Below are 23,950 nucleotides of genomic sequence, written 5' to 3'. Positions count from 1 at the left end.
GGTGAAGTGTCGTGAACCACTGATAAAAATGCCTGTGTCTATGAAGGTGAAGTTGCCCTTCAGTGCTGTCGTCTCGTGGTATCTTGCTCATTAGGAATCATCATAGATTTCTTCCACATACATATTTACTCAATTGTACCCAATAGAAATTGTATAACAAACTTTTCCAAAAGAAAAGAAATACAACCCATAGATGGCGCTGTTTTGAAGATCGATCAGACCCACGAGATTTAAGCTTTTTCTATGATCAACAATGAATAATGGCTTCTGCAACTTCTGCGTATTCTGCCGTTTATAATCAAGCACACGCATACAAATCATGCATATAGACTATTCAAATATACAGCAAGACATTGCAGCTTTATTTGGCAAGTGTAGGGATGTTTTACCACTTTAAACTGTATATCAACGATCAAATAAAAAAAAAGTATCACAGACACTAATTAAGCAATAGAGCACATTATAGAACTGGAATACATACATATTCGTAGGAACGACATTTACAGAAATTGTCTGCTTAGATTTTAAATCATTGAATAAGGAATGCATTACTCTTTTATCTTTTATTTCGCAGATATTAATTACTGCCCAGATTACATTGTTGTACAAAAGTTTCCATAAAAGAAAAATCCTAACTTCTTTAACATAATCAAAAGAACAAATTACAGAATGCGTACTGATATTTCACTAAATAGCAATGAATAGTAAAAGGAACATTGCATTTTTATTTCGGTCTTTACAATTCCTTACAAAGTCCTTACAATTAACACAGAAAAAAAAATGGAAAAATATACAAAGAGGCGAGGTATCAAATATGAGAAAGAAAAAAAGAATCAAAGGAAAACAGCGGCCATGTTATACGACACAGCAGTAAAGACGACAGCAAACAGCCACCGTCCAGTGAGCCACGCGAACTTCAATTTTGTCAGCAGAAACAAAACCTAATGGGTTTTTCCCTTTCTACTCTCTCACGCCGACACCAATTTTGTCGCACATTCCGCGTGTGAAGACTGAGCAGGCAAATGCAGTTATTACGACTTTCTGGATCTTTTGTTCTCATGCAAGGCGACACATGTCAAGGGCAATTCATCCTTTACTTAAGGGACTGTACATTAATATATTTATGAAAAAACAAGATAGGATCCGCAGCGCGCCTTGAATTGAAAGGGAGTAAAGTTTCTATTCATAAATGCAGTCTAGAAGGTCTGCTTTTTTCAAAGGTTAAAAACAATTTTGACGAAATTATGACCTGCTGATAAAATGCAGCGGCGAAGAATGATACGACAAACATGAAAAGAAATGAGGGGAACGGTACACTACAGCGAAGCCAGCACTGACATTAAAGTTAACGCAAAGTGAAATTAATACTACTGTTATCTGCTTCGAGAACATTACTGCGACCATTTTAATGGTCTTCAAATATGAGGGCTTGTATATTTTAGTACACGACTGATATCTCGTTTCATTGACATGACATCTCGAATTTGTGAAACCATGCAAGTGATCCTAATTCTCCCTGTGAACCTTATCTCTATTATAAATTTTTATGTCAATGCATGACTTGCTGATAAGTTGTTATTACGCTGCCGCATGCTTAAAGATGGCACTTCCCTTTTTCATTCCTTCCCAAATAGCACAGAACAAGATACATTCCACCAGAATGACAAGACTATTGTAAATCTATAACATTTCTGTGATATTTGAAGGTTGTTAGCCGTTAAAATTCAAATAATGCACCAAACGCTCACCGTAACGTATTCTGTGTACTAGACACAGCTGCATACATTAATCCTCCTGTGGTTGTAATATGATACTTATACTTCGAACAACAGATATGCATGTTAAAGCTGTCAGAAAAGAGGAATTCGCTAGCTTCTCTTACTTTGTTATCAATGGCAAATAGCAACACACCATTTACATGAACTACATGTACAACTAAGTGCATCACACAGGTCTGTGAAACTAGACTAGTATTTAGATTTGTAATTTTTGCGTAGTTCGCAAAAAATCATTCAAATCTTAACGGTCAATTTAACTAAACAAATAAAGACCCTCTTGAGTTCAAAATTTACAGGAGGTTTCCAAATAGTGTTTTCTTCAATACCCAAGTGTTCTCACCAATTTTTCAAAAATTTGCATGCAAAAGGGATTGGCTGTCTTTAAAGGGTCTAAAATTGAATCGAGGTTCCTGCGGTAACCAGCACTGTTCCGCAGCACAAATAATGAAGTAAGCCTCTCAGTTATTCTCTTAACAAGTACTCCGACAATCCATCTTATGAATGGGATAATTCTTCTTCTTTTTTTTTTTTTTTTTTGGGGGGGGGGGGAGGGGAGGGTTCTTGCGCAGTGGGTAAGCTGGATAGTTTACAAGAGTCAGCTTTACAGCTAGGAAGCGATGAACCATGGACGAATATATAGTAATAAACATGCTGATTAATGTACCAGCTTAATAACTATCCGCATTTCCTGTTGGTAATCGTCTAATTGTTATCTTCTATTGTATATATACATGTGTTTTATCATCATTTATATTGTATGCATGTGCACTGCACGTTGTGTTATCTTTACAAACGAGTTCAAAGTAACAAGGTTGTCGCGAGTCAGAGTTCTTGCTGGCCGTTACAAGACATGCATTTACAAATTGAGCAATACGTTGAAAATGAATTATTACACAACGGCGACGATAACCGTCCTCCCTTGTCGATCAGACATTAAAACAGTGTAACACCTCTTGTCGACGTCATATTGCTCACGAATTCTTTTGGGGAATTTTGATGGTGACCTGAGCAGGGAGGGAAAAAAAGATGAGAAATCAAAGCAATAACAACAATTGTAACGAAAAGTAGAAATCCTGGCACCGGTAACAAGACGCTGGGGCTAGATTACCTGTGGAGTTGCATATCAGGAGACGGGCATAAATTTGACATTTGATGGTATACGGCATACAAGGTGTAGTGATGGAAGATATCCAAGTTACTGCTCGTCCTACGCTCAGTTGGGAAATAATGTGAAACCTTCGTCATTTAGATTTCGTGACGTGGAAGGGAATGTCTGGAAAATGTTCTCACTTTGTGTGAGCATTTATTGGTTTCATCCTGGGGCAGAGAGTCTGCCCCTCGCAATAAATGTTTTGAAATAAAAGAATCAACACGTAATAAACTTGACTATTTCATCTCTCCCTGACAAAGTGACAAAATAAATTTCTTAAATAAACACACATTATCGACCCCCACACAAACAAGTAAGCACTCAAACACATGATTACTTCTTCACATAAGGCATGTAAACAGTGTGTAATCATGCTTTCTTTCTTTTTTCTTTTCTTGTTTTTGCTTCGTTTCAACATGTGTTTTTTAATGACATTGTGATTTTTCTGATTGTGATTTCTACGTTGATGGCGTATAATTCATTAAATTTTGGTTGCACGGTACAATCAATGGAATCGGCATACGGACAGGTATTAAAGCAGATTAAAAAGAGAATCAAAATGATCTATTTCACTCTTGCGTCCCTTTAGATAAGCAAAATAAAGAAAACATGAAAGAAACGCTAAAAGAAAATCTGCAAAGATATTTTTTTTACCGTTTTCACTTCGGTGTATGCTTCCAGACCATATTCGCCGAGTTCCCGGCCGTGTCCCGACATCTTGTAACCACCGAAGGGCGCACCGCAATTCACAACATTGTAGCAGTTCACCCTTTAAACAGTAAAGCAGTAATACACAAACATGCCACATCACGACTGATGCAAAGGAATAATGATTACAGTGACAGGGTTGAATTTCTATACCATACAGTGAGCATGCGTACCAATATATGGTAACAAAGATATAAAGTGGGCATCTAGAGAGGTTGACACAAACGTTTGAAGCGATAAGTGTGTGCTAAATGATTTTTTTTTTTTTTTATATTATAACAGACTTAATGGTCTATATGAATACTGGTCGGTGATTGGTCATATTACAATCACGTGACTAATGTCACGTGGATCGATATCGTTTTATTGCGAGAAATGACGTCACGTCAGGTAATTTTATTCCTGAATTTGACTGGCTGTCGATGGGGCTAGAATGAAGTGATATGTATTTATGTTGACATCGTTATGTAACACAGCCCCCTGGGAATTACTATTCCCCCACACCCCCCCCCCCGCCCCTTGAGACAGTATTTTCCCTCAGAGCTGTGCCCTTCGGGAAATACTTGGAGGAACCCCCCCCCCCCCCCCCGCCCGCCCGCGGGCACCATGGCAGGGAGGTCAAGTGTGATTATCATACCGTTAAAATACAAAATCTTTAAAGTGTTGCGTTACATCATGTAAATATGTATTTACAGTAAGACAGAGAAATCTGCATAATTATCACGTAGCCTTGTTCTCTCTCGTCGATCCCTCTCTATTTTGAAAACCCAAGTATCCCGGCGCTGGCGATTATGCAATCTTTCGGCATTTGCCTGTTTGAAGGGCGACCTCGAGATGTAATGAGTTTTGTCACAGTTCAACTGAAACGGTTGAATGAATCGTATATCTTTTTTCATTGCGTCCATTGACATCTTCAATTAACGTAGTAAACAGCTTTCATTGATCGTTTTTTTTTTTCCTACTGTCTTTAGATCTTCTCAACCGGCAGGGCAATTTGCGGAAAAACATCTGATTTGTATGCAAATCGCTTAAGAAGGGATATAAATCAAAGTCAGTCGATCTCTTGAATGAATCATGAGTCTGTTCAACCCTAAGGAATCGACAGGAGTAATCCAGCTTGTTCCTCCCGGAAATCATTTTCAACTGCCAGAGGCATTCTAAGTCATTTCTTTCTTTCTTGCCATTTACGTTGAATATTCCTGCATCAAAAACTGAAAGCATAGTTTCAATTTAAAGTGAATTGAAATTCAAGATGATCTTTATGGACAAGAAGTCTTAGATTCGAGAAAAGACGTTTACTATGCTATGGTTTTTGGAATATTAAAATTCAGAAAATAAAACTTAGAACGAAACAAAATAAATACTATTTCGTTCATAAAAATTACAGATTTCAATTACGTATACAACTGATGTACTCTTTTGTGTTATTTTGATAAAAAAAAATTAATAAAATATTTTTTTTACATTGATTATGTAATTGACCAGTTAACCAGGCATATAAGTACATCCATGACTTTAGAATGTCTCAATTAAACCAAAACTACAGTCTCCGAGCGGAAGAATGCGCGAGCGAACAAAAAATAGAAACATAAACACGTTTAATTTGCCACATAATTAAGTTTTGAAATTTTGCACTTCCACCATTAGAGTTTACATAATATTTAGTGAATGTGCCAACAATGACGATTTGTTTAAACTATTATTCGAAATACGCAATGGCAAAAAAAAAAAAACAAACAAAACAAACCAAAAACAAAACAAAACACACACACACCCTCATCAATAAACAAAACTTTTTACTTTTTTATGTTTTCCATTTCCTTTTATCATCGATGAACTTGCACACAAAAACATGCACATACACACACACACACGCACATCATCTTACCCATGAATATTAGTGTTGTAAATATAAGTGAGTACATGTATTCGATATTAAAGTAAACTTTAACGTATATGTCGTGGCTCGACATGAGCTTTGGCCCGGTCGCCCGGCACCAATACAAATTGATCTTTGGCTACCAAATTTCTCAAAAAGCTTTCTTTTGGTTACCAGATCTGGCAGATAAAATTATTTTGTTAATCTTTTCTTTTATTTCTGGCCAGTAAATTTCTTTTTCCCGCCACCAAAATTTCAAGTTCATAGATTTTAGTGGCACTAACGTGCCACCAGAGAAAGAAGTTGGTTTGGAGCCCTGCGCACGTATGTATTCAATCATCCTTAAAATTGAGGAGTATACATCCCAAACATGTTTACTGTCTCTTGGCTAGACATACCAAACAGTTCCGGCCCGTAAGCTGTTTGAATAGTACAGCGCCTTGTCAATATCCTTAGTGAAGACGGCTGCAGCAAGGCCGTACTCGGTGTTGTTTGCCCTTTCGATGATATCATTCATGTCGCTGAACTTGAAGATGCTCTGCACAGGACCAAATATCTGAAGGAAAGATCCGGGAATATATATAACAGTACTTGGAATCATATCTTTTTGAGATGTTATCAATACATTGTTATATACCCCCCCCCCCCCCGTAAAAAAAAAAAAAATGCATTGAAGCGAAAAGCCATACGTCGAGAGACGTAATAAATATTCATCTCAGTAAAATTCTGAGGTATAAAGATATTTCCTGTCATTCAGGTTTGCAAACCTTTTAAGTCCTCCTGATCTACGCTGGAGAACTCCAAATATAAAAGTAAGCATATATGTATACATGATTATTGGTTCTTGACATTTCTTTGAGACTACATATTATGATTGTCAAGACAATGGAATAACAGTATCCCTTAGCATTATCTGCGAATGTGATACTTTGCATGTGTACAATTATGAATTGTATTGAACATAAATATTCACTTCTTTCTTTCCCAAGTGATTTTCTACTAATAACTCTGAAAAATGGATTTGAAAACCCATCAGGATTAGACTGTCCGCATGCACCTCTTCTTTGGCGATCTGCATGTTGTCATCCACGCCGGAGAACACGGTGGGTTGAATGAAGTATCCCTTGTCACCGCAGCGACTGCCACCGGTGACCAGCGTGGCTCCCTGCGATTTCCCGCTGTCAATGAGTCCCGATACCTTCTTGAACTGTTCCTCGTTGACCTGCAAAATGGGGCGAGACAAAGGCAAGATTGAAGAGGGAGAGAGGGAGAGAGAGAGAGAGAGAGAGAGAGAGAGAGAGAGATGTTTGAGAAGAACTGTCCATTGATCGACCAAGAGCGTCAACGTCCATCAGCCTATTCCCCCCGGAGAAATCGCCTCGCGCCCGCTGGTCTCCCAGCAAATTACTGAGGGTTACAAGCTTATCTTTCTGGCTATATGATAGTAGACCACACGTCGGAATGGTTTATACCAAAAAGTCTTTGAGTATGATCATTCATGACAACAACTCAGTTTATGTCTTCGTTTTGCAAGTTTTTCAGAGTGTAGATACCAAATATAATTACAACAGTATAGTATTACTATAGTATTACTTTAGTATAGGGATACTTTCCTTGATTGTGTCTATCAACAAATCGACTTAGTTGTCTATCTGTCACTGTCTATGGTAGAAACAAACAAAAAGCCATCTATCTATTTATCTATCTATATGAATATATGATATGGTGTATCCGTATCTGGATTATTTGTACCATCCATGATCTGTTAGCAACATAAATAAGCTTCATTATTTTATGCAGAATATAAAAATTCATGAGTCAAAGCAATCTCATTATTAAATCAAAAATTATATTGCTGATCACTGCCTTTTGGCGTGAAAATACTGGCATCATATTACAATACCATGTAAAAAAAAAACAAAAAAAAAAAAACACAACAACAACAAGACAGGCAGACATGTACTTTTAGCTGTAATAAGGCGTTCCATGACTACTATTTTCATTTGGGAGCAGTGGCTTCCTAGAATTGGCAGGATTTGTCCTGTGGTTTGGGATTCTATTTTTTTTTCCAGTATCTATCCCTTTGACGAACTTTGCTCCAGTGAGCAAACTTTACTTTCTAATAGCAAGCTTATTCTATCAGAAGAAGACGGACTCATCTTAAAAACAAAATATTCCCCGGCGCACGATACAGATTACCTGTTTCCTTTAAAAGAACAAAATGTGTTTTTCCCAAAATTTATTAAAAGTGGTATTACTGTAAAGCTTCACTTAAGCCCTCAATCTTCCACTAGAGCGTCTCACTTAGCAATCCTATTCGGAAGGGAATATTTTTGATAGGCATATTACTGTCACCGTGCAACGCTAAAAGTTTAACAGAGATCGCTCATCAAAGTGATAAGTAGTTATAAATGTATTCCCCTCAGCCGGATGATTTATTTCTTTGTCAAAGTAAAACCCATCTCCATCTTTATAATTATATCTCCCATAATTTATGTACATTGAATCGTCTGCACTGTTGCTAGAGGCGATATCCTATTTCGATCTATTACTATTCATTTCTTGTTTGCAATATTATGACAACTGAAGGGACAATGTATGCAGATTACGAAGAACTAATCATGAATAATATTTTATAGATTAAAGTGTGTATAAACACACCACGCTCCCAAATTTTGACCTAATATTAGCCTCCACCCCATTAATCACAAAAGTGAAACAATATTACTGGAATGATTAAATGGATAGAAAATGTCACGGTCCATCTAAAGGTTAGAAGTCGCGGTAAAATGTTCCTGAATATTGTTCTTCTGTTTCTCTTCCTTGTCAACCCTTTGTGTGTTTTTAATGCCAATTTGCGTAGAAAACTCCATAACGTTGGCACGAAAAAGGTTAAATTTGCTTTCCTATAACTGCATGTGAGTGCGTGTGTGCTATTTTCCTTTTTCTTTGGACTGTGTGAGTGTGCGTGGGCGTGCTCTGATATTGTCTAGTGTAACAATATAAAACCAAGCTATAATGGCCTGTTATATGATTATTTTATAGATGTTTATCTTATTCTATAGATAGTTAGCTGTGAAGAGTCAAGCCGTCACTTTATTACTTTTGGAGTCAATACTGTTCATACCCGTCTCGAGCCTTTTCGAAGGCTGGGCGATTGTTCTATAAAGGCGCGGGACGAGAAGTTTTGTTCTCTTTGGAGTTTATTGTCAGGTTACATCATTGAAGATTATTACAAGCATCTCACTTCTTCATCAATTATTGTCCGGAATAATCCAATCACCGAATGATTCACACATAACCTCTTCGACCAGTCGGAGTACGTGCTAGAGAACGCAGGTAGCCACATCTGGTAATGTTTGTGGGGGCGCTGTGGCATAGTGGATAAGACTCCCGACTCCCGATCGGAGGACCCGAGTTCGAACCCCGCCCAGTGCTTACGGCGTCCGTGGACAAGATGTTTTTACCCACTGTGTCCCTTTCGATCCAGGTGTATAAATGGGTACCTGGCAACGCTAGGGTAATGATAATAGCAGGGCCCTCTGGTAGAGCAGTGGCAACACTGGAGAGGCTACCCTGGGTAAATAAGACCTTATTATCATTATTATTATTATTATTATTATTATTATTATTATTATTATTATTATCAATTTTTTTTTCTCGCGGGATGTTGACTCACGTTGTAGCGGAGGGTAGAAGAAGAAGCAGATTGTATGTTGTTGTTTGATATTGTATGATGATTAATGTTGAGTATAGTTGATTTTTGTTGTTAGAAATGAATGTTGAATTTTGATGTACAGAATAGTAATGTATAAGTGAATGAAGAGTTTAGTGTAGATAATAGTTTTTGATTTGGTAAATTGATAGAAAAAATTTAATGGTTGTATAATTTTTTTTTCCCAGGCAAGTATATTTTGATGTATATATGATATACAGTATTTATATTCATTATAGGGGGTGCATTTTTCTTTATAAACTCAGACAGTAAGTTGCATTTTTTTTCCATCCCGGTTGCAAACTGATACATTCAGTCTCATTCTTCATTTTCCCAATGTTATGATCAGTTCTCTTCTGTTTGATGTACTATTCGGAGTTATGTAAATGTTATTTGTTGTGATTGTTACCTTGTATATATGTGTTTACAGGGCCCCCTGGAAAACAGTACTTGATTACTGACGGGGCCACCCTGTATAAATAAAACGAAATAATAATAATAATAATAATAATAATAATAATAATAATAATAATAATAATAATAATAATAATAATAATAATTATTATTATTATTATTATTATTATTATTATTATTATTATTATTATTTGACCCATCCAAAATAATTTACGTAACCTTTTCTGTGGAAATGAGGCAAATGCGCACAGATTGCACGCGCAGAACTATGGACAGGACGCTGGTGATGTAAATGTGACACACAGGAGGTTAAAGCCCCCGTTCCACTATGCCGTTCTCGCTACGATTTGACAATTTTCTCAGGTCGGGAAGGATCGGGTAAAACCTGAGCCGATCTGGACACAGTACGATGTTAGAACGCTCTAAGTACGCTGCAGTTACGACTACCAAGTGCTTGCTACGCTCTTACTACGATGATCGGGAATGAGACATTACGATCTCTGCCGCTGCCGGTACGCTCTAGAACGATGTAGCTACGCTGTCAGTGCGATGTTGCCGATGTTATCCGATCGATGCAGGCTGCATCTACGCTCCGAACGATCTATACGATCTTATCACGCTCTTACCCCGTTCAGAGAGCTGAAAAGTGCCCGATGTGCCCCGATGTACCCCGATTCGACTGTCGGTCTGCAGTCAGTCAACTTTTATTAGCATGCAGAACCGAAGAAATATACTGTGGACCTCGAAGAGGCTCCTCAACTCACGGTTCTTTTGCAGCAATGCATTGTATAAACAAAAACGTGCTGATTTTTCCAAGGCTTTTTCTTGATGTCCTTGCTTTTATAGTCCGTCTTCCTCCAGTTGTAGATGATTTCGTATTCTACAAAATTCTACTATGTTCTCTTCCTCCTCTTTCAGCATCACGTGCAGTCTCTCTTTCTTCGCCTTCTGGGTAGCTGCTTCGCTGCTTTCTTCTCTTCTTTTTCTTCATCTCTTCTTCTTCTTGGAAAATTACAGCTAAAATTACTTCCCGTTCTTGTGCCGATGTTACTACGCTCAGAAAGACCTTGTTACGCTCATCCCGCTGCATTTACGCCGTCACTACGCTCTCCCCGCTTGCCGTACGATTAAAAATATGTCAATTTTGATCGGGGAGATCGGGAAGAAATTTTGAACCGGTTCAAAATTTCTTCCCGATCTGAAAAAATGCCCGCTCCAACCCCGACCTCCACACGCTGCTGCTACGATGCTTCCGATCTCCGTACGCTCTTGCCGCTCTCTCCCGATCTGCTAGATCGGGACAGATCGGGGTCCAAATCGTGATAGTGGAACGGGGGCTTAAGAAATGAGGTAATAACAATGATATGTCGTTGTAGGGCAATTTGTCAAAAGGGAGCCTTAGATTTGCGGCGAGGTCGGACGTTTGAGACGACGCTTGCGCTGAACGTTCTCCTCTCCCCGCCTGCGTAGTGCTGAAACGTGTCTTTAGATTACGCTGGGACGCAACGTATTAAAAAATAAAATGGCGCCCCCATATGATCGGTGCATCAGGTACTAGTAACTCTCTACGTCGTGAATTGAGCGGACGTAAAAATAGCCCAGAACGCGTAGTAAAAAACTCAGACGACGCGAGCTATTAAATAGATCGACTTGATGAGCGCTTTTGCGCATGCTCAAAACATTTTTTTTTCCTCTGAACGTCCCCGTCGTGAAAATCTAAAGCTCCCTAATAAATAATGTTACAACCCTTGATTTGTCTCTCATTGATGGCCTAACTCCGTCTCGCGCGTCGACTCTCTGACCATTCTCTTGCAGAGTATTTTGTACATCTACTGCACTGACAGGGCCTTTGACAAAGGATAATAGTTACGTTGAAGAGTTTGCGCGCAAAGTGGGCTTATCGGCATTCTCAGACATTTTGTGGTGATTCCATCATTAGAAAGAGGGAAATAAAAAGAAAGCCGGTGCTAGCTCATTTTAGGATTATTTTTGCAGTTATCATTGAAAATATCCCATATTTTCATATCTTTATCGTTGTTCATCCCATATTTTCTTATCATTATCTTTGTTTATCCCATAATATTTTCTTATTATTGTCTTTGTTTTTCTTTTAGCAACTTTAGTCGCAAATATTTCAACTCAACAAGAAAACAGTTAACTCATTTGGCGATCAAACTCTCCTTGATTATCATTGTTATACCCGACATACCAGTGGTCCTTGATTATGGCTGAGATCAAACGGGTCGCCAACCGACAGACGTTTGGCGAGATCCGCGCTTCGCTCGACAAACTCGTCGTAGATGGCGTCCTCCACGAAAGTCCGCGTCCCCGCGCAACAGGCTTGTCCCATGTTCCACATGACAGCACTGTGGCTCTGGACAACCGCACTGTCGACTGGGAAAACAAAGCAATCAAACTCGACCACGATTTATATACATGTGGGTGTTTGTTTTTGTTTTTCTCATATAAGATGATACAAAGGAATTGCTGACAAATTTTTTAATGAAACGATAGAGGCCTTGAAAAAAACCACCAACAACAAACAGGACAAAGAAAATCTTACAGCGTAACAATTAGTGTCTACCACCTGGACAGTGCAATTACTATAGGTACAAGTTTCCTTTTCAAAACGGAGTTTCCAATAAATGATTGAATGTTGATAGGACTGCAGTAATCTCGGTAATGACCACAAATATTAAACATTTCATATTTTGTTGCTGTGTAGGTCCTGCCATAGAAATGTCAATTATTCCAACTTATAATCAAAGTTAATTATAGCACAATAGCTGTAAAGACATCCTTGTGAAATGAGGTCCTAAAGCACGAGTGCAGTTGTAGGCCTAGCGTTCCTTCCAAGACAGAGAAAAGTCAGTAGCTGCATCTCATCCCAACAATGCAGAAAAGAAAATAATCGATTTTGGAATGCCACGACCATACAACTATAAGTACCCACGTGTGTAATCACCGTTACTGGAGTGTGATGGTGTGTGTCTGAAATTTAATGTATGCAATAAGAGTGTTTAAAATGCTTTTTTTATGCTGAAAGGGGAATTTCGGTCCTGTTAAAAGTTTGTCTGATTAGCCAGAGTAAAATTCTATAAGCACGACGATGAAAATTTGAGCAACATCGAATAAGAATTAAGGAAATTGTGAAATCGTGAAGCTTCGCTTATTTTCACAAAAAAAAAAAAAAATCAAACAGCAAAGCATAAATTATGCAAATGACAATTGAATGGGTTAGCTGATGATGTCAACCCATCACATTTTGACATAGAGGATACAGTACTCGAAATCTCCAATTTTTCTTCTTTTTCAAATGCGTTTAGGCCTCAGTTTCAAATCCTTGTTATATCTGAGTGATCATTATTCTTAAGTTAATCATTCAGGAATTATGTATTACAACTAAATTTTTGTCTTTCATTTTGTACACGATCAATGAAAAATTGTGAGGTGATGAACACCTTTAACTCATTGATATGCATATTCATATGAACTGCTTTGAAAGCAAAAATAGCGAGACTTCACGATTCCATAACTTACCAATCGCCACCTCTTTACGGTTATATCAATTTACAAAACGACACTACATGACTTACGATCGGCATCTTTGAAAACGATATTCGGACTTTTCCCGCCAAGTTCGAGAGTGACCTTCTTCAAATTAGATCTTCCGGCTGCCTGCTCAATAAGTTTCCCAACCTGTTTTAACGTGAATAATAATAAAAAAAGAATACATTCGTTTTCAAATTACGGCGAAAATGGCGAAGATGACAATGCAGATAAAGCTAATGTATTTTAAGTCATACAAAATCATATGAATATCATGTTAAACAATCCAGTTACACACACATACATTGTATGTATTCACATGCATTTGTATATTCACACATGATATGCCTTATTGTTTACGCAGATCAAGATCATTCATATGACAAATAACAAAACACCGAAAAGGGTACAACAATAACAAGAACTTGCAAACAAAGTTGTTTGTCATTTTAGTTTGCAAATAAAATGATAATATTGATGGAGAGTGTTGTCCACAGGCTCTGGTGAACAAAATTGCCACTTCATGTATTTTGACAGTTCAAAATGAGTTCAATGACTGCGACAAGGGGAAAGTGTTTTCGGAATCGTCCAATCCTTCAAGCACTCCCAGAGAAAGTTGCCAACGATTGAACATATAGCATTTGATATCTCGCAATGATTTGCTGGGCAGATAAGCGTTTGTTTCACAAAAGAGAGTTTGATTTTGAGCGAACCGCTAATTTAGATCCAGTCATGAAGACAAGAGTCCACTAGATTGATGTTGACCTTCATGCCCTATATACACGGCTTGATCATGATGGAAAAGATTGGTAGGACGTTGAAGTCATTTTAGGAGCTGATCAGTGCTGGTCGACAAATAGACTGATTGTCATGATTGTTGAAGACAAAATGAACGATGGTTGGACATGTTGGAGACAAAAAGTAATATAATGTGAAATATATAATAAATCATAAAACAATCTTAACAGACAGACATAGGGAGAGAATAAAGAAATAGGGAACAAAATGGAAGAAGACAATTTGTGTTGAACACAAAGATTGGAAACGAAGAATAAAACATAAAGAAAAACAAGCGGACAAGGCTTTCCTTATGTTTAGAAAACTGTATAATGTCACAAAAGAATACCCCAGGAAATTCTGAAAGTAAATTATTATGTTTTTATGCCCATAGCGCTGTCATCTACAGATTGATGACCGATTCTCATCATTTGAATTTTTTTTTTTCAAAGTTTAAGCCTTCCGTGATCAAATTGTTTCGGTGCCGACTGGGAAGCACGACAATTAAAACTCGCGAGAAATTCAAAAAACTTTTTTTTTTCTGAAATCATGAACATTATTTTTGTGTTCTTTGTCCCGAAATCAGTCTCTTTTGTGATTCATTTGCTCATTTGTTTCTGATATTCTATGTTTAATAAATATTGTATCAACACTTATTTAGCAACCCGTTGTGACCTTCAGAAGTTACATCCACCAGTTATTCCTCCTTCACTCTTTTTTTTTTTTTGCACTAAATTTCAGCATCATCGTTCTCTGCTCCTTGGTTTAAAAGAGCAAAGATGTCGTCTTCTCATCCGTATCCCTCAAGAATCCAACGCCTGGAAATCCCATTGGTGTTGCATACCGACCGATCCCCAGTGGTATCGACAGGGTTAATGGCTGTGCTTACCTCGGTGGATCCCGTGAATGCGACCTTGTCGATGCCCGGGTGACTGGCGATGGCCGCTCCGGCGGTGGGGCCACATCCGGAGAGAACGTTGATGACGCCCGGTGGAAAGCCAGCCTGAAGACAAACCACAATGAAAATTGGATTTATAGTTAAACAAACTACAAGAAAAACTGACATAATATCAGAAAAGTTTGTTAATATTAGATGAATGAATGAATGAATGAATGCGTGAATGAATGAATGAATGAATGAATGAATAAATAAATAGATAGATGAATAAATGAATGGAAGAAGAGTGAACAATGAATGAATGAATGAATGAATGAATGAATGAATGAATGAATGAATGAATGAATGAATGAATGAATGAATGAATTAATGAATGAATGAATGAATTAATTGATTAATTAATTGACTAATTAATTGTTTAGTTGTGTCTACAACATCACTCTCGTCAAACCACAAACCGTCGCTTGCAGAGAAGTTGCCTAAGGTGAATTGAAATGTCTTTGAAATGATTATGACAATACTTTGATTGAATTTAAAAAAAAAGTGATAAACTTAATGTTAGTACAATCAATAATTAGTAAGGAGCGCATCTATATCTGATAATTAATAGATATTAATATTAACGCCATATCCAGGGTATAGCCTCCGGTCTTCAAAGCACTACCTGGCAACCATGATCTTTTACACCAACGAAAGCGAGGAGAGACATCGTGACAGAGCATCTTGTTCTATGGCAGGATGCAAAGTTTGCACCCCTTTTCTGTTAGTAGCTGTCCATGAAACTGACTTACCACGATGGCTGAAGCATTAGCTTTATTCGTCATGACTTTCAATTAGCATGTTGTTTTTCTGTCTTTCGCGCTGAAATATCTTTATTCGTAAATCAAAACCAAACGCTTCCACGCACACCATCGGAGCAATGCCAAAACTGGCGCCTCATGGTCGCCGCGACGATTTCATCTTTAATCAGGCCCTTTTTTTTGGTGAAGTAACCCCATCCACACCCATATCTGATCTCGCACGTTAACATGGCAGAGGATCTGAAACGCGAGGTTCTTCGCAGCATCCAATTCTAGATCACGTTCCTCCTGAGAAAGAGCTGACCATCCCTTGCACAAACTGGGAAGATTACTTCTGTCTTAAACGCATTAGAACTCGCGTTATCGAGCGATCAAATCAAGCGACCATACTTATTATCTATCCAGTGTGCGCATGCGCACTGCGGGCGGAATGTCAAAGTAATGTGAGGTTGGGTTTCTTGCATAGGCATGCATAAAATGACCCTGATGTCACTGTATCTGCGAAATAATACCCTTCATGTTCTGTTTTCATTTTCATTTTGGTGTTTCGTTACGAAAAAGAGTCTCGATTCTTGGAGATAAAGATTCCTTGGAGGATACCTACTAGTATATTATGCCCCAAAGGTTAGCTTGGGTTTAATATTCATAGGGCACACATTATGTCCCTGAGGCCGATTGAGGATGTATAATTACAAGGCATACTCCTTTGGAATTTCGCGTGTTGCCTCGTGAAACATAAGTAAGTGTCTTCCATTGCATTGAGTAAATTATAATTTGCCTCTGTGTGTCTTATGATGTGGTTTATTATCTTACTATCAATCAGACATGTTCATATCATTCTTTATTTTGGGCGGCACCGTAGACCCCCCCCCCCCCCTTGCCACTTGTTTTCGCTCCCAACTCACGCCAAGTAAAGAACTATTAGCATGAAATTTCCGTTATGTGAAGATTGTTAGGATTTGGTTGTTCTCCGCTTTGCTCTAACAGTGCCAACGATCCTGCTTTGCTCTGGTTTGTTATGAATTTGTTTGATGGAGGTGATTTTCGTTTCATTACTTTAAATGTGCAAAATACATGAAGAGTGACTAATGAAGATTATTCAATATGATTTGTATTAGTGTGAATTTATTTGATTAATACACGGATTTAAAGCCTGCTTTGAGCTGGATAGCTGCTTTTCAGGAAGGCCCGGTTTTACCGAGTAACGAAGGACATACAAAATGAAATTGCAAACATGATAACAATGATAAAAAGCCCATAAAATAAAGAATTCACTGAACAAATTAAAAGATTAACAGAATCAATAAGTGAAATATTTACAGATGTTTACAAACATAAAATCATTAGAAATGAAAAACATCGACATATCCAAAAACTCCTGATAATTGAACATCCTTTGATATTACGTTCATATATCAATAATCTATTCAAGCTTTTCATTGGCTTCCTCATGTCGTAATAATAATGTTGAGAAGATTACATTCAGCACATAATTCGTGCGCTTGCAATACCACTCGAGTTGACGATGATCTTGATTATACAGATATACAGACTCCAGTCGTGACAATGATAACCACATTTGCATACACACACACTCTCTCACACACACAGAGTACAACAAACAAACAAACAAACAAATAAACAAACAAACGGACAAACAAACCAACAAACAAATACCTCTTTGGCCAGTTCTGCCATGTAGAGGGCAGTGAGCGGAGTCTGCTCAGCGGACTTCATCACGATGGTGTTACCTGCTGCCAGGGCCGGCGCCCATTTCCAGCCGAGCATGAGCAGGGGGAAATTCCACTGACGAAAACATGGGGCGAAACAACAAAGAAAGCGATATATTCATATCTCATTTTAGACATTAAGCTGTCATAACTAAGATTGATATCAACTTCAATATAAACATCAAATTCGTGATGAGATTAAGATGAAGAAAAAAGCTGCAATAAAACATAGGTTAAAATTGCTCTATGGTCTAGTGAATAAGACGCCTGACCGGTGTCAGGAGGTCGTAGGTTCGAATCCTGCTGGAGTTTCGTATGCCCATGATTTTGTTTGTGATGGCTACTACTAATGCATTGATCAATTCAGTTCTTATTTACGTGGATGTATAGGGCAATTTGTCAATCAGTTGCTATAAAAGCAACTCGACGCAAGAATTTCATCCATTGAATAATTACGCATGGCTTTTATATACAGCGTTAAGTAGGACTTCGGGATATTCTAGACGCAACGGTATTGATCTCACCCCAAACTGGTTTGTAAGCACCAGCATGCAGTGTCGCTGGGGCACTTATAGAAGATGACCGACCAGTTGACGTTCCATAGTAAGAAAGATTTCTTTTGACCGATATGCATTTTAGAAGCATTTCGTCACTCTGATAATCCGAGAACACGCAAGAAGTTACAAAAGCCAGAGGAAGTATCGAATAAGATCCGACTTCCATTCTGTACGGTGAGTTGTCAGCCAAAGTCATTGTTTCCATGAGTTGTTATGTTATCTCTTGGGGTTCTGTCTGACATAGGAATAAGGTTGACATGAATAACTATCTAACACAACATTTAGGTAAATTCTGTGTTCAAATCTAGAGTGGACTTTGAAGTCGTATTGATACTCACGGGGATAATCTGGCCACAGACTCCAACTGGCTCATGACGTGTGTAGGTCAGAAAGTCCCCGTCTGTAGGTTAGTGGGAAAAGAGCAAAGAAAGAAAGAAAGAAAAAGTTTGAAACGCAGTTCACTCACAGCGCACAATTCACATACGACATTGCTCATGGTCACATTTGCTTGTTGTCATTTTTCTATATGCATGAAGAGTTTGATACGACAGACGGCCCAAATAAGAGAAAATTTCGCATGTGAGTAAAACGTGTATGTGTGTGTGTGCGTGTGTGTGTGTTTTTATATATGTACATGCATGCATTCTTAATTCATTATTCATCTAAGCCCATCAGGTGTGTAGGTTTGAAGCTGTGCCTACCATAACGCATTTAAGCTACATTTTCAACTGCACGGATAGTTATGATTTAGACATTTCATTGCAAACACGATTTCTAACTTATTGCTGTTCAGTTTTCGTCTGCCAGAAGTACTGAACACTGGTATATACACGTATAAGTTATACTTCAGCAGTCAACAAGTCATAGATTTTCTACTCACCTACTGGGATGGTCTTTCCCTCAATTTTGTCCGCCCATCCGGCATAGTACCTATAGAAACATGACAAAGAATTACCAAAATATTCCACACATTTATTGTTCTGATTATTTTGTTTGTGTGTGTGTATGTGTGCAAAGGTGTTGCATGCATGCATGTGTGTGTGTGTGTGTGTGTGTGTTTGTGTTTGTTTGTTATGATTGACTATGACACAACATGTTAGAGACATTTCCCTTCCAAGTTATGATATTTCAAATTAATTATTTGTGATTTGAAGAAACGTTGTAAAAATCATTTCTCGTTTCTAACATTTTCTGTCCTTCCTTCCAAACTGATATGAATGGTGAAATTAGCCTTCAATGCACAAAATAGATTATCACTCTATGTAGCAGGTGTTATATATATATATATATATATGTGTGTGTGTGTGTGTGTGTGTGGAGAGAATATATCTAAAAGAAGTTTTATTTTTTTTTTAATTTGATAATATGCTATCTCACATTCAAAATATTTGATAAGCAAGAACAGCTGATGTAAATCAAATAAGATTTTGATATCGTCACTTTACAAGTCACATCTTGATTTGCACACAGAAATTTCTAACTAAGCCTGTGTCTGGTTTGAAAATTAAACGAAAATGATAATGTTCCAACACATCAAGCGGTTGTTCTGACATAATGACTGATATGATCATTTGATCAACAGTAACACTCCAATACAGTGGAATCAGTGTGAACAAGAAAAACCGTTTAACCCGTTGAGGACGAGTCCCGAGTATACTCGGGCAGGGGTCTATGGGAAATGCGTGTTGTAGCAAAATCAAACCGTCCTCAACGGGTTAAGAGTCATATCGTGATTATGTTGATGACATAAATGATAGCAGTAAAAGTTATAGTTATGATCATGAAAGTCATGATAATAATGATAGTAATAACGCTTATAATTACGATTATTGTCATTATTATCATTACAATGATATTAATAGTGATAATAGTGATAATTATAATGATAATGATGATAGTAATAGTAATAATAATAACAACAAATAAATACAACAACAACAGAAATGATAACACATCAATAATAACTGTCTCATAATGGTTGTCTCTTCAGTGTTATCTCTCTCTTTTTTTTTTTCCTTTTTTTTATGTATACGCCTACTTACAGAAACATGAAATATACCTGATGGCACTGATGGTTCCTGGCAGGTCTATATTGTATGAATCAGCGTATGGTTTGCCGTTGTCCAGGGTTTCTAAGCTCTGAAACAATTCAAAACAAATAATTCAAAAAGACAAACGTAACTCGTATCTCACAACAGCACATGACTTAGACGCTTGTTCGCTCCTTCCGAATGGATGCATTCGAATAATAATGCCTCCGTAGCAAACTTCAAAAATGCTTTCAACTTTGTCTAGCAAAAAAGAAAAGAAAAGAAAAGAATGTTTATTGTTTCATATTGGCTAGTTTATTCAGCTAGAAATAAAGTTATCAAGGTGTTCTTATTCGACTTATTCTTTTTTTCAAAATGAACTGAAACATCCATCCCTTTTAAATTTAAGGAGTAAAGTGAAACACATCGAATGTATGAAGCACTTACAGTACAATTTTCTTTGACAAGTTTTGCACAAAAACGTAATTTATTCATGTGAGACACATTCACAGGGCCTTCAACCCCAACTGCGCTACTAACACACGTCACAAAAAGTATTATCATGTAAAGCTGCTACAGTTAGTATCTCTGAGGTGTAATTAAGGGAGAGGGTGGTGGAAATATTGCTTCCATACTGCGAGGTAAACTCGGTCGCGCTCAATCAGATCTGCCAGTCTGTGGAGAAGGGCGCCCCTCCTCGACGCGTCCGTCGTGCGCCAGGGAGAGCCGAGCCGGAAGGCTTCGCGGGCTGCATCGTAAGCGCGGTCGACGTCGGCCTGCGAAGGAGAGCAATGGTATAAGAAAGGGAGGGATTTTAAGAGGGGAAGATGGGGAGGGGAACGTCTCGGTGAAAATGAGTTTTCGCGAGACATCAAGAGACAAGTAGAAACAGACAGAAACAGAGACAAAAAAAAAAAAACCAAACAAACTGATTTCTTTGGTATGAAAACCTTGCGTCAGTGCTTCGAGGATAACCACGTATCATAAATACAACGAGATGAGTTTTGGTGTTTGTTTGGTTTATTTTCGCACTCAATCAAATACAAATTCAACACAAATTTCGCAGACACAAAGACAAAGAATGGCAAGTGCAGCAATAATTCAAAATGATAACATAATATTACGAAAATACACATCTTTTGCAGGCCAGTTTGGTCAACTAAAGGTTCTTCGATGCAGCATTGGAAACCTCTATAGTCGACCAATACCGGTAGCCGTCCGCTGACAACCATTTGCCGACTTCTAAAAACCTTTTCACGACCTGTGAAAACCAACTGCAGACCAATGATTTCAGAAATCGAAGAATGGTCGGCGATCGGTCTTCGTTTACATGTGACCATGGTGTAGCTTGATGGCCATGGAGTGACCAAGTCGGTAATGAAATCTATTTATGTATGTGGCGCCAAGTGTTGCATGGTCTCTTCGTTACGAAATGACTTATTTCGAAACAAAATTATATCTTTTTTTTTCATCGACGAAATGGCCATTTCGTAACGAAATGACTATATTTTGTCATTATTAATGAACATTTCGTTGACAAAATGATCATTCCGTAACGGAATACAGTCATTTCGTAACGAAAGAGACCATGCAACACTTGGCGCCCCATATTTATGGAGTCAGGGGAAATTGCACAGCTTATGGTAGTAAAAGGCGTGTTTTACCTTGTCCGCCTCCACTACTTCAGTGATGACTTCCTCCGTAGCCGGGTTGATGGTAGGAAAGGTCTTTCCACTCGCAGAATCCACCCACTCATTGTTGATAAACAACTGCATGAAAAAAAATAAAGTGCAAAATTGATTGGATTTTTATCTCCTATGTGAACGATTACTTGCGTTTTTATATCCTTACCTCAGCATCCCCACTGCTAAGAAGATGAGATATAATCACTCAGCATTGATATCTACATTTATCACTGCTAGCTAAACTGCGTAATTGAAACGAAAATTTTGCAATTATCTATGTCAACGAAAACGTTTACGGTTCAAACCTTTGCTTAAAAGATTTGAGGCGGTGTTAAGCCGAAACGATCTGTATCTCTTCAGCGAAATTGTTACAAAAAAATGTTGTCCTTTGTATGATTAAGATCAATATCGTAAATTTTGATTAATATCAAAATTAATTCTACCTCACTTTTTTGGACAACATCATGTTTTATTTCCACAAGTTTTGACTAGTTACGAGGGAGCATGCCTGTGGCATGGTTCTTACTCGTTATTTCATGAAAAAATAATAATGTAGATGTCATTGTACTCAGCAGTGGACAATGAAACGTACTTTGCTTCTATTTCCCTTTTCGTGTACTGCTAAAGTCATGCCACGGAAGTCCCTGTGCTCAACAATCATTTCAACAGTTGGTTGATTTTTTTTTTAATGTTCCAAACTGAATTCGGTGAACGCGTGTTATGCGAAGACAACATACATCGGTATCCGAGTACAAACCCTATATAAGGTCAACAATAGGCAGAAACGATGAATATAGAAACTACACATATTCCGCTGTTTATGTGAACTTTGGTTATGTGTGTCATCATACGGTTACTCAACATGTCCCGGAGTGAAAGGGTTTATTATATAATTGTTTTCGTTATTAGCAAATCCCTTTAAAGGAAATGATCTGCGAAAATTACTTCAAAGAGGTCGTATTGCAAGGGCACTCTGAATGTGCAGTTAGGAGTACAGCGCTCCTTAATCACGTGGTAGATCCCACGAAAAGTTGGTAATACCGCATTTCTATCTTATTTTTTTTTTTTGCCGTAAACAAAAAAAAAAAACGAGATTGGTATATACACACACATATAAACACAAATTATAATCATACACACAAGAACAAAGGTGGGACTCGTTTTTCCATTGATGCGCGTGGATTCAATAAATTAGCGAGCAGTGATTTAGCGATATTAGCGAAATAAATGTTACGTCGGGTAGAAGAAAGTCGTAACAGTTGTGTCATATTTTGCCCAATGTCATAAATGAAAACATGCAGAAAGTAGACACCATGGCTATGAAGTAGATCGGAAGAGACCATGATCATTGATGATTAGTAGTTATGTTCACCTTTAGAATATAAATTACTTTTTTTTTTACCTAATACGTAGAACAGTGTAAACACGAGCTCTCAAATGTTCCTTGATATATTTGTGCGACACTTATTTTTGACGACACTTCTTATACCGCCATGGTCTCAATAAAAGGTGAGGATATTAGGGTGCAAGTGTGGACAATTGTTTTCTCTATCGTGCTGCCGAGACAGATCTGATGGGATTGTGGTGGGGGTATGAGATTATGGCCCATTGGGCAGTAAGGCCAGACATTATTGTCAAAGATGGAATAGCCTCTGGTGGGAACGTTTGTGTGAAGTTTTCCATATTAAAAAAAAAAATTAAACAAAGGAATCATGATGAAACTCAATAAGAAAAAGCAATAACACGTAGCACAGGTCAAGCACTGCAAACACTATATACTGCTCCCGCTGAAATTGGTTGTACATGAAGCGTGCACTGCCTTTGGCCATCGTATGGCTGAAATAACATGTCTATCAGCGTATCTACAGCACTAAAGTTATGGACTTGAACATAAATCGCCCCGTCCACTCTATTGTATTTGGGACAGGTCCTAATTATGCCAATTCGTAGACTGTTTTCCGAAATATGCACACTTTACCTCTCCCTAGCATTCTTTAAAAAATGCGAAAAGTGGCAGTGACTATAATATACCATCCTCTCAATTTTTTTAGTCCCAGAAACCCCCATAGCTCTATTTTCCTGCAATACTTTTCTCATTATGTTTTTTTTTTCTTTTAACACTCCATCATAGTATCTTATAAGGCAAAGAGAAAACTTTTCTTCCATTTGAATCCTTGTATAAAATAGGTTTGGGTTGATTGCAGAATTTTCTATTAGAGCATCTTAACTGCTAACTTTGTGATTGATTCTAAAAAATGGCAATACATCGGAATAGAAAAT

The 23,950-nt window shown here is 37.8% G+C and overlaps 1 protein-coding gene across 1 annotated transcript; it reads right to left on the bottom strand.

Annotated features, from left to right (window-relative positions):
• Window positions 1–372: 372 nt before the first annotated feature.
• On the bottom strand, window positions 373–21,760 carry LOC140245114 (aldehyde dehydrogenase X, mitochondrial-like). The gene is made up of 13 exons (XM_072324711.1): window positions 21,650–21,760; window positions 20,621–20,761; window positions 20,015–20,094; window positions 18,836–18,885; window positions 18,294–18,355; window positions 17,346–17,474; window positions 14,860–14,973; window positions 13,241–13,343; window positions 11,854–12,038; window positions 6,573–6,737; window positions 5,914–6,071; window positions 3,583–3,697; window positions 373–2,782 (listed from the first exon to the last, which is right to left on the bottom strand). The coding sequence occupies exons 1-13, from the start codon at window positions 21,758–21,760 to the stop codon at window positions 2,750–2,752; spliced, it is 1,446 nt and encodes a 481-aa protein (XP_072180812.1). The 3' UTR covers window positions 373–2,749.
• Window positions 21,761–23,950: the final 2,190 nt, after the last annotated feature.

Source organism: Diadema setosum, chromosome 22 (assembly GCF_964275005.1).
Source record: "Diadema setosum chromosome 22, eeDiaSeto1, whole genome shotgun sequence".
Classification (NCBI taxonomy): domain Eukaryota; kingdom Metazoa; phylum Echinodermata; class Echinoidea; order Diadematoida; family Diadematidae; genus Diadema; species Diadema setosum.
The sequence above is the reverse complement of the archived record's forward strand: the minus strand, read 5'-3'. Positions and strand labels throughout refer to the sequence as shown.